The 15,659-nt window shown below is 38.9% G+C and overlaps 1 protein-coding gene across 1 annotated transcript in view; it reads left to right on the top strand.

The window, feature by feature from the left end:
- The window catches only part of LOC124252586 (tripartite motif-containing protein 5-like), a 61,096-nt gene that overhangs the window by 27,869 nt on the left and 17,568 nt on the right, over nucleotides 1-15,659 (top strand). Inside the window, exons 9-10 of the mRNA XM_046686255.1 lie at nucleotides 5,903-5,921; nucleotides 6,122-6,130. Of these exons, the coding sequence (XP_046542211.1) occupies nucleotides 5,903-5,921; nucleotides 6,122-6,130 (28 nt within the window). The remainder of the gene's footprint in view (nucleotides 1-5,902; nucleotides 5,922-6,121; nucleotides 6,131-15,659) is intronic.

Below are 15,659 nucleotides of genomic sequence, written 5' to 3'. Positions count from 1 at the left end.
AAATTTAGTACTTTATCCTTTTTAAAGTGTATACTTTGACATCAATTATATTTACAGTGTTGTACACATATCTCCACTGTTTATTTCTATTTTTTTCATCAGCCCAAGTGGAAACTCTAACCGTTAGGCAATAACTCCCCTTTTCCCATTCTGCCTGACCCCACTTTCTGATAGCTGCTAATCTAGTTTCTGCCTATATGAATTTCCTCCTCTCGGTACTTCTGTAAGCAGAATGACACAATATTGGTCCTTTTGTGTCTGGCTGATTTCATTTAGCATAATGTTTTTAAGCTTCATCCATGTTGTAGCATGTATCAGAGTTTCATTCCTTTTTTGTGCCTAAATAATATTCCATTGTGTGTATACACTCCATTTTATCTATTCATCTGTTGATGGACATGGGTTGTTTCCACTTTTTGGCTATTGTGAGTAACACTGCAATGAACATTGGCATAAAAGTATCTGTTTGGGTTCCTGCTTTCAATTACCTTGAGTATATACCTGTGAGTGAAACTGCTGGATCATAATTTTAACTGTTCAGATTTTGCGGAACCCTCAAATTATTTTCTATATGACTACATCATTTTACACTCATACCAACAGTATACAAAGGTTCCAGGTTCTGCATATATTTGCCCATACTTATTAATTTCTGTGATATTTTTTGCCAGTTTAAAGAGTGTGAAGTGGTATCTCTTTGTGTTTTTGATTTGCATCTCCATTATGACCCATAACGTTGAGCATATTTTCATGAGTTTATTGGACATTTGTATATCTTTTTGGAGAAATATCTATTCAAATCCTTCCCCATTTCTTGAATTGGATGTTTTTGTTGTTGTTGTTGAGTTGTAGGAATGCTTTGTATATTCTGTATATTAATACCTTACCAGATATATGATTTGAAAATATGTTCTCCCTTTCTATGCATTATCTTTCTCACTTCACGGTGTCCTTTGATGCACAACAGTTTCTACATTTGGTGAGGTACAATTTGTTTTTCTTTTACTGCATGTGCTTTTTGTGTCATAGCCAGAAATTATTACCAAATTCAATATCATTAAGAGATTTCTCTATGTTCTCTTCTAACACCTTTAGATTTTAGCTTTACCTCTTTACTGGATTTTAAATATTAATTTATGTGTGATGTAAGTCATCCATTAGTAATATTATTGTAACCATTGTAATATTGTTAGCACCTTTTTGGAAATAATTTGCTAAAAAATAGTAAAGAGGTGGCAATCAGCTAAGGGGTGGACTGCATGGGACGTTTGTGTTTGTGTCCAATGTCAATTCAAATGCCTTTTTTTAATATAACAATCTCTTGAATTACACTTGGTAGAACCATCTCTACCCTCAGTCCATGTACTTGGTTCGGGTTGATAAAATCAGTAGCATCCAGGATGTGTATGTCTCTCAATTCTATGTAAATCAGCATATTTGATTCCTATATGTTTACCAATGATGCAGTAATTATTTTACTTGTTTAATCGTTGACCCAGTTCAGGTCAGTGATATGTGCATCTTAGAATTTTACTATCATGACTATAAAGAGAACTTCTCTTTTCTACGAGGTAGTATATAGAGATCGTCATTGAAACTAAGACATTCAAGTTGATGCTATATAGAGTTTGCAAAAAAAGACAACAGAGCAGGTAGAAAATAAAATTTTGAGAAGGAAGAGTAGATTCTGATGACAAGATTTTTGCTTAAACACATAGCTATGACTAAAGTTCTTCCTGCCCCCTGAATTTCTTCTTCTTTCTTTTAAATTTGTCATTTTTAGTTTAGTTTTTGACATACATAACCTCAAAAGAGCCTTGTGTAGAAAGTAAAATTTTTTCTGAAGATATAAAGCCAACTAGTAGCCAAGTCTTTGGTATAAAAGGGTTAGGCTGGAGAGGGGAAACCAACTATATTGGCATATTTCTGTTCAAAAAAATTAACCAAATAATGGTTATGATGGGGAAAAGAAGATGACTAAAATACGTTGTGGCTATAGACTGGACTGCTTACTACAATATAGGGATTCCGGATAAGATACTATAATTTCTAAGATGGTGACTGAGGGGGTAATAGTAACATTCCAGACAATTGCATGTGAATAGTTTGGAAATATGATGTTACATTTTAGATTTTCTTAGGTGGTGGTCCATGTGGCTTATTTCATACTTAAAAATTGATGAGATCACCTATAGGTAGTATGTAAGAGATATAAAGAGTGAGGAGAGGGAGGCAAAGGGAAGATTTATTTGAAGTGCTTGTTTCCTTGTATCTGCAGCAAAACAATGTATACCTCTTGAGGACTATATGAATTATTCATCTTTCATTCCCCTTAACCTGGAATGATGTCTGGCAAATAGTAGATTTCACCTGTATTTGTCTCTAGAATAAATAAATACATAATGAGTTAAGGAGGTCTTCTCCTTCATGTATTTAATATGTTAGTAGGCCTCTTCTCTTCCTTTTAAACATATCCCATCTCCAGATATTTGAAGCATCTTTCTAACACCCTCAACACGAGTCCTCAAGGGTGGTTGGTCTGAATCTTATCTCTACATTTTGTATCTCATATCCTGACCAGGTAGGGTCCATTTTTGTGTGAAGACAGAATTGTAGCCATGAGTGTTATGAGATCAATCAGAATTTTTTCAAACAAACCACAGGGCAGGGAAATTTGAGTATTACATTGTTTCTAATTGTTGATCACAGACCAAAGTTGTCAATGGAAGGAAACTTGGGTGGTGGGAGGTCACAGAATTGAGGCCAATAAAAGCATTAGAAATGAGGGGTTACTCTATCAGAAGCCCCACGAATTCACTCATTTTAGCCAAATTTCTGTCTCTGCCTCACCTCTTGTTTCCTATTTCTTAGGTACATGTATTATCACATCGAAGAACCTTTCCTTTTATATGTTAGGCCCCCAAATTTTTCACAAAAACAGCTCCTTTATACTTACTTTTCTTCCTGAAGATGGAAAAAATGAGATTTTTGAAGTTGACTTTCTTCAGATCTCTAAAAATTAGACTCAAGTCTCTGGTAATAGTGGCTTTGTTCCTGGTGCCAATAGTTAATCTCTTCATGCTTACACACTTTAGCATCTTGTAGGGAAAATGTTTTCTTATGGAAAAAGTTAACTATTCACCTGGCAGTATCAAGGTCTTCCCAAACTCATGAAATTCAGACCACTATTAATTTGGTCATCATGTCTTCTTCTTTTCCAAATATGTGTAACATTTCCCCATGGAATGTGACCTGAAATGCTAATCTCTGGGCATCTGGACTGGGATAACAGGCTTTGGAGACCCTTCAGACTTTCAACACAGGAGCCCCACAGATGAAAACCTAAATTCCTCAGGAACCAGGTTCTGGAGCCTCCCTACTACCATCTGCCTGGGACCTGGTTGAATCACTGAGATGGCAGTGACTTCTCCATGCATCAAATACTTATTTTAGAGGCATGAAATACCTTTGAAAGGTAGAATTATTTCCTCTGATTTTATATTATTTTTAAGAGGTAGACAGTATGGCGTAAATTTTTCCAGTTTATAAGGAAAGACGTCAGTTTCTTTGAGGTGAAGACCTTGCCAAGGTCATACAGAGGGTAAATGGAAAGGTAGACATGATCTTATTTCTTCTGGTTGCAGCATCAGTACTCTCACCTCAACGCTCCTCCAGGTCTTCAGTGAAGAGGATTTAAGTGCATCAGTGAAGTGACAGAGGAGGGAGACAGTGGTCTGTGAGAAACACAAGGTCAGAAGAGTGGTATGATCAATTTTTGTCTTCCTTGGGAGTGAGACCTGAACTTGAAAAAGACAAAAATAGTGTCCAAAAAACTGAAGCTTGCATTCTGTATTCAAGATCTGAGATGGATGCTGAAAGTGTTTAAAGGTGAGGAGAGCCAGAGGAAAGTTGTGGGCATAGGATTCTTGTAGTATCAGGGCAAAATGGGTGAGTGGATGTTGTTTCTAGATGAGGGTAAAAGAGAAGAGGTAGACCCGACAAGAAGAGAGAGATCCTGTGCTACAGATGTGATCAGATCTAAGGGGAAATGGCCAGGTTTCTTGTTTGTGCTCTCAATCACCAGTTCATAGCCCTCCCCTGTTCCCACTCTAGAGAGAGGATTGGTTTCAGGGTTTACTCCTTTGCTTCTAACAACATCATTGCAACTTTTGTCATTTCAGAGCTGAGAGAAGTCCAGTGCTACTAGAGTAAGAAGAAATTAGAGTCTTTGCATCTCCATGTTCTGATTCCTTGTCTGAAGTTGCCATTACTAATAGGTCCCGTGATCTTAGCTTCAGGTGTTCTCTGTTGGCCGTTCCTCCCCATCATGTTGAGGTTTTGCTAGACTATGAAACAGGCCCTGTCTCATTTTTCAATGTCACAAACCATGTTTTACTCATCTACAAGTCTTCTAAATGTTATTTTTCTCAGACTGCTTATCCATATTTCAAACATTGGAAATGGGCAGCTCCCATGACTCTGTGGCTGCTAAGTTCCTGAACCTTCTGCTTCTCTCATCCACTTCTTGTATTGCTCCTTGTTCTGGCTTTCATCTGTATACCTTTGTTCAAATGCACCAGTCACACCGTCTCTTCCTTGTTGTCTCCCTTCTTTACTTTAGAACATTTACTCATACTTGGGATAGACAGTGTGCCTGATTGGAGTTAGGAGAGGTGTTTATTTGCCATTTACCCTTTTTGTATTGTCGAGAAAGATGTCTAATCCCTGCTAATGATGGAATAGTATTGATATAACATGCCCCCCCAATTTCTCCATATTTCCCTTTATCGCTGATCTGAAGAGACATGGAAAAGTCTGTCTGCCACCATGCACATTATCTAGGACAGTCCATAATCAATGTCCCCCACATCAACAAATAAAAAGTCTTTGATTGTCCATTTGTTGCACAAGATACACTGGGTTCAGCAGAGAGTCAAAGAAAGGAACACATAAGCAGTATATGTACCCAGAGTAAAGATTTTATGTGCAGAGTGTTTCAATTCAGACCCTGTCTCTTCTTTTACAAGATGTGTAATGATGAATAAATTCAGGGTTTCTTTTTCATAAAATCAAATTGGGATTTAAAACTATGCCTAACTCTTAGATCCACATGTAAAACTAAGTGTCAGCGAAAAGCAGCTATTTAAGTGTCTTGCACAATATAATAAATATTTTGTCTCATGATTACTGAAAAGTAAAAGCATGTCAATGGCCTTTCTAACTGATATACATCCTTCAGAGGAACAATAATTAATACTACTAAGGTCTCATTACTCAAGTTCACAGAATCTGCTGTCAAGACCACTCCAGTTCCAATCTTGTTCTATAGGACATTTTATACTGAGGTTAGGACTGTTATTAAGGCCTTTTATTGGAAATGATTCCGAAGGCTGAAAAAGTAGGGGTTTCCAAAAATCTATTCATCAGAGGGAACCATATGTAGGGACAGCTACCTTTAAAAGGGACAGGTTTTTGCTGTTCAGGGCTTTTCCTTGTGGTAAAACTCCACGTATATAATCTTATGAACTTTTCTTTTTTAAACAGTTGCAAATTCAGGATGAAGAATAGACTTACCCAGGATAACAAAAGTACACATTTTCTTAAACATATGCATTATAAACTTGGGCAGCCTGTCACACAGAGCCAACATCAAGATAGAGAAGAGTCATAACTTGCCCTAGTGGAATGAAAAAGAAATTACTTGGTCTGGGAATGGTGTATACATACACATACACACACTCAGGTATATATATGATTATGTATAAAAATATACAGACATAGGATATGATTACCACAATTAATCTTCAAAAATGTGATATGAGGAAGGAATTCCTATGATGAAGTTGAAAGAATATAAAAACTTATGAGATATTCCCCAAGGTCCCATGGCTAAAGAGTAGAGGAGGCGGGATTAGAACCAGGTCTGAGTTTCTCCAGCTCATGTGCCTCCTCTGCAGTATACCCCACAAAGAAAAGTAGGAGCCAGATTCCCTAAGTTGTAGGGTAGGAGGGAGAACCTATAGGATGCTGCTCTGCAGATGGATCTGGGAGCATCATGGGAAAATCTTGGGTGCCAGGAAACAGAGATTGATATGCTCAATCCATGTGGCTGTTAATGAAGGAGGAGCAGGTCGTGGTAATGGCTAAAAACAAGCTGGCTTCTTTCTGACCAGGGCACTCTTGCAGGTGACATGATGTAGAGGATAAACACTGGACAGTTAATAGCCTGGAATTGAGCTCATTATCTAGTAATAATAGTTAAGAGCTGGACTTTGAATTTCATTCTCCAGTGATGTTGCTACTCAATGGTTCCTATTAAATTGAGCTTTACAGGATTCAGCTCATCATCAGAAATAAATATGCAAAGACTTATTTGATGGGGATATTGTGGGAATTAAATATTATAATGTTTGTAACAGCTCCCTCATTTCCTAGCACATAAACACTGGTCAAGATTAGTGTTGATTAGTTCTCTGTTATTTGAAATAATTAATTTTAAGAATGAATATTAATCTGCCTTAAATATTAGTACTCTTGCTTAGCTTCGAAACACACTAACTTGATTAAAGAATCACAGATGATTTCTTAGTTTCATATTTTTGAGTGATAAATATTTTTTTAAATCTCCAAATGTCTCTATTTCAACTTACAGATAGTTATCTGAGTACACAGTTTTACTTTTTTCTCTAAATATTCTTTTTGACTTTGCTATTTAATAGTAAGTTGTCAATCAAACCGTCTTCTTTAAATTGTGGTAAAGACACTTAACATGAAATCTAGCCTTTTAACAAATTTTTAAGGAGTTGCTGTTCAAAAGATATCAAGTTTGAGTTAAGCGAGATAAAAAGTTCTAGAGATCTGCTGTACAACATTCTGCGTATATAGTCATCCATCACTTAGGCACAGGGATATGTTCTAAAAATGCATCATCAGGTGGTTACATCATTTTGTGAACATCATGCAGTGTACTTATACAAAACTAGATGGTACTACTCACCTAAGACTTTATGGAACTAATCTTATGGGACCACCATCATGTATTTGGTTCATTATTGACTGAAGCGTTGTTATGCAGCACATGACTGTAGTAACAAATTGTGTTGTGCATATAATAAATATTTCTTCATTAGAAAAGGAAGTTTTATCTTCTTCAAAGGTACTTCTACTGCTTTTTATATTAATTACTAGAGCCACTTCTTTAATCTAAATGAATATACTAGACATAAGTTGATCTGACATATTTTTTTCTATTTCCACAGTAATTCTCTCTCAGTGGAAAACTTTTTCTCTGTTTGCCCATTCTTCAGGTTGCTGGTTCCCATTATGACTGTGGTGATAGAAGAAGGGTTAGGAGTTTGGTCATGGGCTCCCTCAGCAATGCTGTGGGTCCAGGTTTCTTTTTTCTGACCAGCCTCCCTCTTTCCAGTGAACTGAAAGGCTCCAGCAGTCCTCAGGAATGAATTAAAGCCTGTTCTCCTCCTGCAGTGAGAAAGTCAGGCAAACGCTGCAGCACTGTGTGTTCCTGCAGTGCATGGTGGTGTCCTCCTGTCTTTTAGCATTTTTGTTTCCAACTCTTTACCAACCAACTTATGAGCTGAGAGGGGTAAAAATAATGTGCTCCTTGGCCAAAACGTGTCTGCTCTGGTCCCTGTTTCACAGGAAATTCTTCAGTTATCCATTCCAGGTTAGATATATGCTGTCTCTCTACACACACACACACACACACAGTCCTCAGACTCTCATCCATGGGCATTGGAGACAATTGATTCTTATCCATAATCCTTCTAGCTTCTGCTTTCCTGTCATCCTGTTGCTACAGTGACTGAGGACATAACTCATTGAGGAAACCAGTTCAAGTTGTGAAACAACTTAAGGAGAAAAGTACCTGCATTAGCAAACACAAAGGACAACTTCAAGACACCCTTTTTATAACAGCATCTCCTGCCCCTAAATGAAGCCTTTTCCTCACGAAAGTATGAAGCCTATAAGTAGCTTCTTCTCAGCAACTGTCCTGAGAAAGTATTCTGGACTCAAAATAAAAAGTTTATAGGGAATCAATCATGGATTCTCTAATGAACAGGTCCTCTAAGTGGCAATTACTCTATATTGTATTCCTGGGAACTTAGGATTGTGTTACACCATGAATTTGGGAAATGGGTGTTTAAAATAAGAGTTTTCGGGGAGTTCATGGGAATCTCAGGCGATAAGCAGGCTTCATCCTGCATGTTCATCCGTGGACAATGAGCAGGCAATGGTATCTACAACAGTCACTAGTTGGTGAGCAGACATTTATAAACCCTGAGGACCTGTGATCCTTTTTGGATTAGAGAATATGATTTGGACTCGATGATAGGAGATCCCAAAATTCATCTAATTTTCTGAAGGATGATGATGGAGGATCGATGGATTCGGATTCCTAATCTCTCTATATTGTTCATTCTTAGGTCTGCTTTTGATTTCATACCCTTTGCAACTCCACCATGTCTCCCAGTGCCAGGAACCTTGCCAGACCAGGTGACTTATCTAATCACCCAGGGGTAGAAAGTGAAGCATTCTTTATCTCCTCAGGGTAGTTTAGTTGGGGACATTGTTGAAGAGGGATATTAAAATTTAATTATCCAATTATTCACTGCCAGATTACAGAATATAATTGATTTTAAATTTTCTCCTTGTGTCCTATGACCCTGCTTAAATTACTTACTAATTCTAAAAGTTTCCTCTAAATCTATTTTGATACTCTACATAAACTGTTATGTCTTCTGCAAGTAGAGACCGTTTTATTTATTCTTTTCTGCTATTTATACCTTTATTTGTTTTTCTAGACCAAATTTATCGGCTAGGACATAAGTTGAATGATGAACATGAATGGTAAGTGGTGAATGTTTAACCTTGCCTCTCCTTCCCTGTGGGCCATATCTCCTGCCAAGGAACAGAGCTCAGCTGAGAGATCAGGGGTGATAGGAACATGTAGGAAGAATTTCCCTAAGGGATATCTTTGCAATGTTTAATGAAACAAAATGAGATACTTGATTGGTGTTAATAATATGAAAAGACATCAGAAGAAGTGGCATGATAACAAGATCCTGAGACCAATGAGAAAAGGTTAAAGTAAGAGTGTCTCTTGATTTGACCCTCTCTCTTCCTCTGAAAAGCACAGTTCACTCCAGACTGACTCACTCAGATGATGGATCCCTGCCAAAGCTCTCTCATTTTTATCCTGACTTCCCCTTATCTGACTACATCTTACTGGATTAAGGTTGACTTTGGGTATTCTAATCTCTACAACATCCTCCTAGTACACTTCAAAATTCCAAGGCATTTTTAGGCACAGAGCTTTGGAAATAGCACAGTTCATCTGTGTCAGTATCATTATCATTATCACAGTTCACCTGTGCCACTTAAGACAGAATTTTAGAATTTTACACTACTAAATACAGTAATACATAGTCTGGGTTTTCCAGAGAAACAGAACCAATATTATATATATATATATATATACATATATATGTATATATTGGCTCACATTATTATGGAGGCTGAGAACTTCCTGAATCTGCTGTCATCAAGCTGGAGAACCAGGAAAACTGGTGGTATAATCAGTTTCTCTTTGAAGGCTTGATAAGCAGAGCAACCAGTTGTGCAAGTCCTAATCCAAGGGAGAGGAGGACCTAAGCCCCAGCTCAGACAGGCAGGCAGAAAAGGAAAAGGGGCAGATTCTTTTTTGCTCCGCCATTTTTTTCTATTCTGGCCTGCAACAAATTTGATGATGCCCACGCAAAATGTGGAGGAAAATGTAGTTTACTGAGTCAACAGGTTTGAATGTCTATCTCCTCTGGAAATATCCGAATGGACACACCCAGAAATAATGTTTAATCTGGGGACCTCATGGCTAGTCCATTTGACTTGGAAAATTAGCCATCACGATTATGCTCTGCCTTTATTTTTCATATGCTATAATAAAGAGGTTATATGTTAAATAGTATTGGATACCAATGCCAAAAAATGACACTTCATAGCGTTTCATCTTCCCAGTCTAGGAAAAGTGTCATTCCAGCCATTTTGAATCCACATTCTGAAAGTCAGCATCACTGTGCTTTGACTGTGATAAGCCCTCTCAGTTACCACCTGAGGCAATTTCAGATTTGGATAGCCATTCCCTCTCACATGACCTCATGGGATATAAACTGGCCAGATTCACTTAGCTTAGCTACTGGATGCAGGACAGGTAGAGAGCATGTCTATATGGCTCCCTCAGGTGAGCTTTCATTTTGGTACTCACCATGGTAAAGGAGGTTCTTCATTCCCACCTCATGACAGCTCACTTGTAAAGAAACAAGACAAGGTGGTTTTGTGAAATTCCATTGCCTAGGGAAGCCTAGTGCTCCAAAGGATGAATTATCTTGAAGAGCCAGAAAGAGCTTCCAGGACTAGAACTGAGACAGGAATAAGAATATAGCCACTCACCCATTTGGCCCAGGTGCAAACCTTGTCACTGCCCAGGGGCTTCATATGGAGGCCTCTAATTGTTCCATAGTTTCTGTTATCCTTTTCTGCCCTCCTTCAAGAATTTAACTTTCATTTTCACTTGCCTCCCCTGGATCACTTTGTGAAGATCAGGCCCTTGGTTTTTTGGGTGAATCCTGACCACATCTGCTACCGGCCTGCCTTCAAATCTCCAAGGAGACAGGGCTGCTCCATTGGTGTATGAAGGTGAGTTGACTAGTTTGTAGAGGATGGAGATTGTGAGACTTCAGAGGAAAGAACTGAATTTGCTTGAGTGAGTTTAACTTGTGTTCAGGAAGCTGTTGTGAAGGTGGAAAAAGGCCCAGCTCACAGGTTTCCTGCTGAGAGTGCTGACTGAAGTGCAATCTGGGGGAGGGGTATTCTTAAAAGAAGGGAGGTTTGGAGAAGGGAAATTCTTTGTTTCTTTCATGGAGAGACTGTTATTTCTCCAAGCTCAGTTTATCTCTGTCTCCTCCTCGTTCTAGACTTTGGAAGTGTCCCTTGCTAAGCACAGCCAGACTCCTGGCTTTACCAGAGGTAGAAAGTCCCTTCCCCCAATAACAGGAGCACAGGCAAAGGGATCTTTGCATACTAGTGGTTTAATGCCTATCAGTGGAACAATCTAGTATTTCTGCATGACTCTGTAGATAAATTCTCATCACTTAGGTCTGTCTGTGCATAGGAACCATGACGAGTTACACCTGGCACCTCTTCACTTGTCCAGACACAGGAAATTGGTGAAGTTCCTTAAAATATTACTAAACTTTCTCATCCTTCTCTATCGGCCATATGTGCCACTAAGACACCAAATTCAGATGAGAGATCAGGAGCAAGAGGAGCGTGTAGGAAGAATGTCCAGTAGAGGTAACTTTTCTAACTTTAATAACAAAATGAGTAGCGTGATTGACGTTAATGATATAAACAGGGTTCAGAAGAAGAAGTATGCTAACAAGATCTTGAGACCCATGAGGGAAGGAAGTTAGAGTAAGGAATCCTCTGTATGTACTCTCCCTTGCTATAGAGTGTACAGCTGTACCCACCTTACTCAGGCATATGCAGGACACCAGTCAAATCTCTTTTCTCACTCTGACTTCCTCTCATGTGACCCAATCTTACGTTATCAAAGTTGACTTTGGAGATTATCTACTCTGCTACATATTCTTGCCCTCCGCTCAGCCATAAGTTAGTGTCGGGCACCTGACTTCTGAGCTCTTACAGTATGCCTCTGTCATGCCAGTTATCTCAGGAATTTAGAATTGAGTTTTTACTTTTCTCCTTCAGTGTTTTCTATGATTATAAGGAGTTTCTATTAAATAGTATTAGATGACTACCTGGCAAATAAAACATAGCATAATTGTGCTTCCCATTTTATTTAGGAAAAGTGACTCCTTCCATTTAACATCAGTAATTTGTGGCTTCATCATGCTTAAAGAAACCATTTTTCTTTTCAGTGACAAACTAAGAAAGTTCTGTCCATATCCTTATTGTTTAGACTTTTGCATGGTTAATGTCTTTAATGTCTCTTTTTACTTGTTCTTAGCTGGCATCTGTGGAACATTTTAAGCTCATATGTCAGAAAACCAGTGTGTGAGGTGCAATCACCTGACACCTATGTCAGCCAACTGACCTGGGAGTTCTATGAGGCAGACACCACTCATGTTCCCATATCTATCTCCCTGATTGCTGTGGAGCCCTTGGGACACTGCTTAGGTAGAGGTGGGGTCATTCTCCCTGTGAGAGGACTCTGTCTCTTCTGCCCCTGCCCTTCTGTGTCCATTCTGGCAGCAGCTATTTTGACATAAGCTCCTTAGACCCCAAGTATCAAAATACTTTTCTAATCCTATGGCAGAAAGTATACCCTGCTCTTACCTGGATCAGAAAGTCTTGATGCATTGGTTAGATCTTGAACAGGATGAGAAATAATTTTAGTCCCCACCCCCTGGTTTGTGTCACAGCTTGACTCATAAAGAGAAGTAGGTATTATCATGTAATGTCTACCTCTGGTATAAAATCTACCTCTGATCTTGCTATTCATCAGAACCTGTTCTGGGCCATGGTCTCTGCAGCCAGGGGCTAACTGCATATGACCTTGGGACTATTTTCAGTATCTGTACGATTAGCTGGATTATAGTTCTACTGCACCTTCAGCCTCATTTTTACCAGGTTCCCTCATATATGATGAACATGGCACAAAACATCTTTAGAAGGTCTAAATTCATCTCCATGTAGCCTTTATAGTTTTTCACTCCCTGTCAGAGCAAAGGTAAAATTTATTTGTTATCTCATGCTGGAGATCTTTCTTTTACCCTCAAACTTTGGAAAATACCAAGACATTAACATGTATTGAAATCCTCCCTTTCATTTTTATTGCCTCATAGCCCCACTTGCCTGGAGCTCCAGAAAGAACTCTTCATACTAGACTGTGACCACAAAGCCATATTGAGTCCAGGGCAGAGAATAAGCATCACACTGCTACCATTCTTTGATCCCCCCTCTGACTGACCACGAGCAGCAGTTTGCAATCTGGATGGTCATTTCCAAATATAAGACGTAATAAGACATAAACTGCCAGGTTCATGTAGCTTAGCAGGGGGATACTGGAAAGGAGACACAGCATGCCAGCATGGCTGACTCTGGTGAGTTCTCAGTGATAGATCTACAGTGGTACAGGAAACACTTATCCCTGTCATTTCAGCTTTATAAGAAGCCAAACTAGGTGAATGCATGTAAAATTACCATGCATTAGATAAACCTATTGCTACAAAGAACTGATTACCTTGTGAAAATCCATGAACACTCCTTCCATTGGCCTCAGTTAAACACATCCTCTCAGCAGTACTCAAGGATTGTTGATCTGGGTCTTATGTCTATATTTTCATGCCCATATTCTGACCATCTATTTATTCACATCAAATCAAAGGGTCCTGGGGGTGTTAGGAGGAAGGTGGGTAAAACTTTGTTGGGTAGGAGGGCTTATCACTCCTTAGAGAGTTGCCACAAAATATATGACATGAGTACTTAAATTTGAATTTCAGATAAACAACACACCATTTCTTAGTAGAAGTCTATCTTAAGTATTGCAGGGTGCATGCTTATACTGAAAAAAAAATGTTATATATACAAAATTAAAATTTATCAATTTTTATTTTGTAAATATAGCAATTCTATACTTGATACCTTTTCCTTCTTCTCCCCAGCATGTGATTAACATCATAAGAAGGTATGTGTGTGAGACCGGGTACTGTCAGTTTTGTGTGAAGACACAGTTGTAGCCAGGAGTGTTATGAGATCAATCAGAATTTTTTAAAAAATCACAGAGCTGGGAAATTTGAGTATTACATTGCTTCAAATTCCTGAGCACAGACCAGAGTTGTCAATGGTAGGGAATTCGGGTGGTGGGAGCTCAGAGTCACAGAATTAGGGTCAATAGAAGCATAAGAAATGAAATGCTGCTGTATCAGAACTCCGTAACTTCACTCATCTTAGCCAAACCTCAGTCTCTGCCTCAGCTCTTGTTTCCATATTTCTTAGGTACATGTCTTATCACAGGGAACAACCTGTCCTCTTTCTATCCCAGGGCCCCAAATTATTCACAAGGATAGCTCCTTTATATTCACTTTTCTTCCTGAGAATAGAAAAAATAAGATTTTTGGAGGGTTTTTTTTGGATTTCCAAAAATTAGACTCAAGTGTCTGGGATTAGCGGATTTTGACTGGGTGCCAATATTAATCTCTTCTTGCTCACGTACTTTAGCATCTTGTAGGAAAAATAGTTTTCTTATGTAAAAGTTGACTACCTATCTGGCAGTATCAAAGACTTCCCAAAAACGTGAAATTCAGACCACTATTAATTGAGTCATCATAACTTCCTCTTTTCCAAATGAATGTAACGTGTCCTTTGAGAATGTGCCCTCAGATGGGAATCTCTGGGCATTCATACTGGGATAACAGTCTTTGGAGACCCTTCAGAGTTTCAACAGTGGAGTCCCACACATGATAACATTAACTCCCCAATAGCCAGGTTCTGAAGCTGCTCTTCTGACCATCTTCCTGGGACCTCACATGTCTGGCCTCACCCTAGTCAAGCCATTGAGAGGGCAGTGATTTCTCCATGTATCAAATACTTTAGTTAGAGGCATCAGATACCTTTTAAAGGTACCATTATTTCATCTAATTTTATACTATTTTTAAAAGGTAGAGAGTATGGGGTTAACTTTTCCATTTTAGAAGGAATAGCCTGGAGTTTCTTTGAGGTGAAGATGTTCCCAAGATCACACAGAGGGTGAATGGAAAGGTAGACAAGAGTAGATTTCTACTCGGTACAGTGCCAGGGCTCTCCCTTCTTCCCCCTTAAAGATCCTCCATGAAGAGGATTTAAGTGCATCAATGAAGTGATAGGTGAGGGAGACAGTGGTCTTGGAGACATAGAAGTTTGGAAGTGTGCAATGATCGATGTTTTTGTCCTCTCCAGGAGTGAGACCTGAACCTTGAAAGAGCCAAAAATGGTTTCCAAGACACTGAAGCATGCATTCTGAGTTCCAGATCTGACTGGGATGTTGCAAGTTCTTAAAGGTGATAAGAGCCAGAGGAATGGTGTGGGTGTGGGATTCTTGTAGTGTAAGAGTGAAATATGGAGGGGTGGATGTTGTTTCTAGAAGTGGGTGAAAGAGAAGTCGGACCGAGAAGAAAGAGAGCCATCCTGTGCTGAAGATGTGATCAGATGTAGTAGAGAATGTCCAGGTTTCTGCTTCGTCTTCTCATTTTCAAGTTCATAGCCTCACAGGGCTCCACTTCCCTGGACCCCCTCTAGAAAGAGGATAGGTATCAGTGTTTACTCCTTTGGTTCTGACAACATCATTGCAAGTTTTGTCTTTTCAGAGCTGACAGAGGGCCAATGCTACTGAGATAAGAATAAATTTAGGTCTTCAAATCTCCATGTTCCGATCCCTTTTCAGAAGTTGTGGTTACTAATAGGCCTCATGATCTTAGCTTCATGCATTCTTCTCCAAACATACATAATACAACAATCCTTAAGTGTCCTACTCATCTCTGACCCCTGAACACTAGTTCCTCCTACTCAGCTCCTAGCGTTCATCCTCCCAATGTCAAAAGACATACCCATTTTCCATCCCTCACCTGACCCTGTAATTTTTCCTA

The sequence above is a fragment of the Equus quagga genome, chromosome 14 (assembly GCF_021613505.1).
Source record: "Equus quagga isolate Etosha38 chromosome 14, UCLA_HA_Equagga_1.0, whole genome shotgun sequence".
In the NCBI taxonomy this organism is placed as follows: Eukaryota; Metazoa; Chordata; class Mammalia; order Perissodactyla; family Equidae; genus Equus; species Equus quagga.
This window is presented reverse-complemented; position numbering and strand designations above follow the sequence as displayed.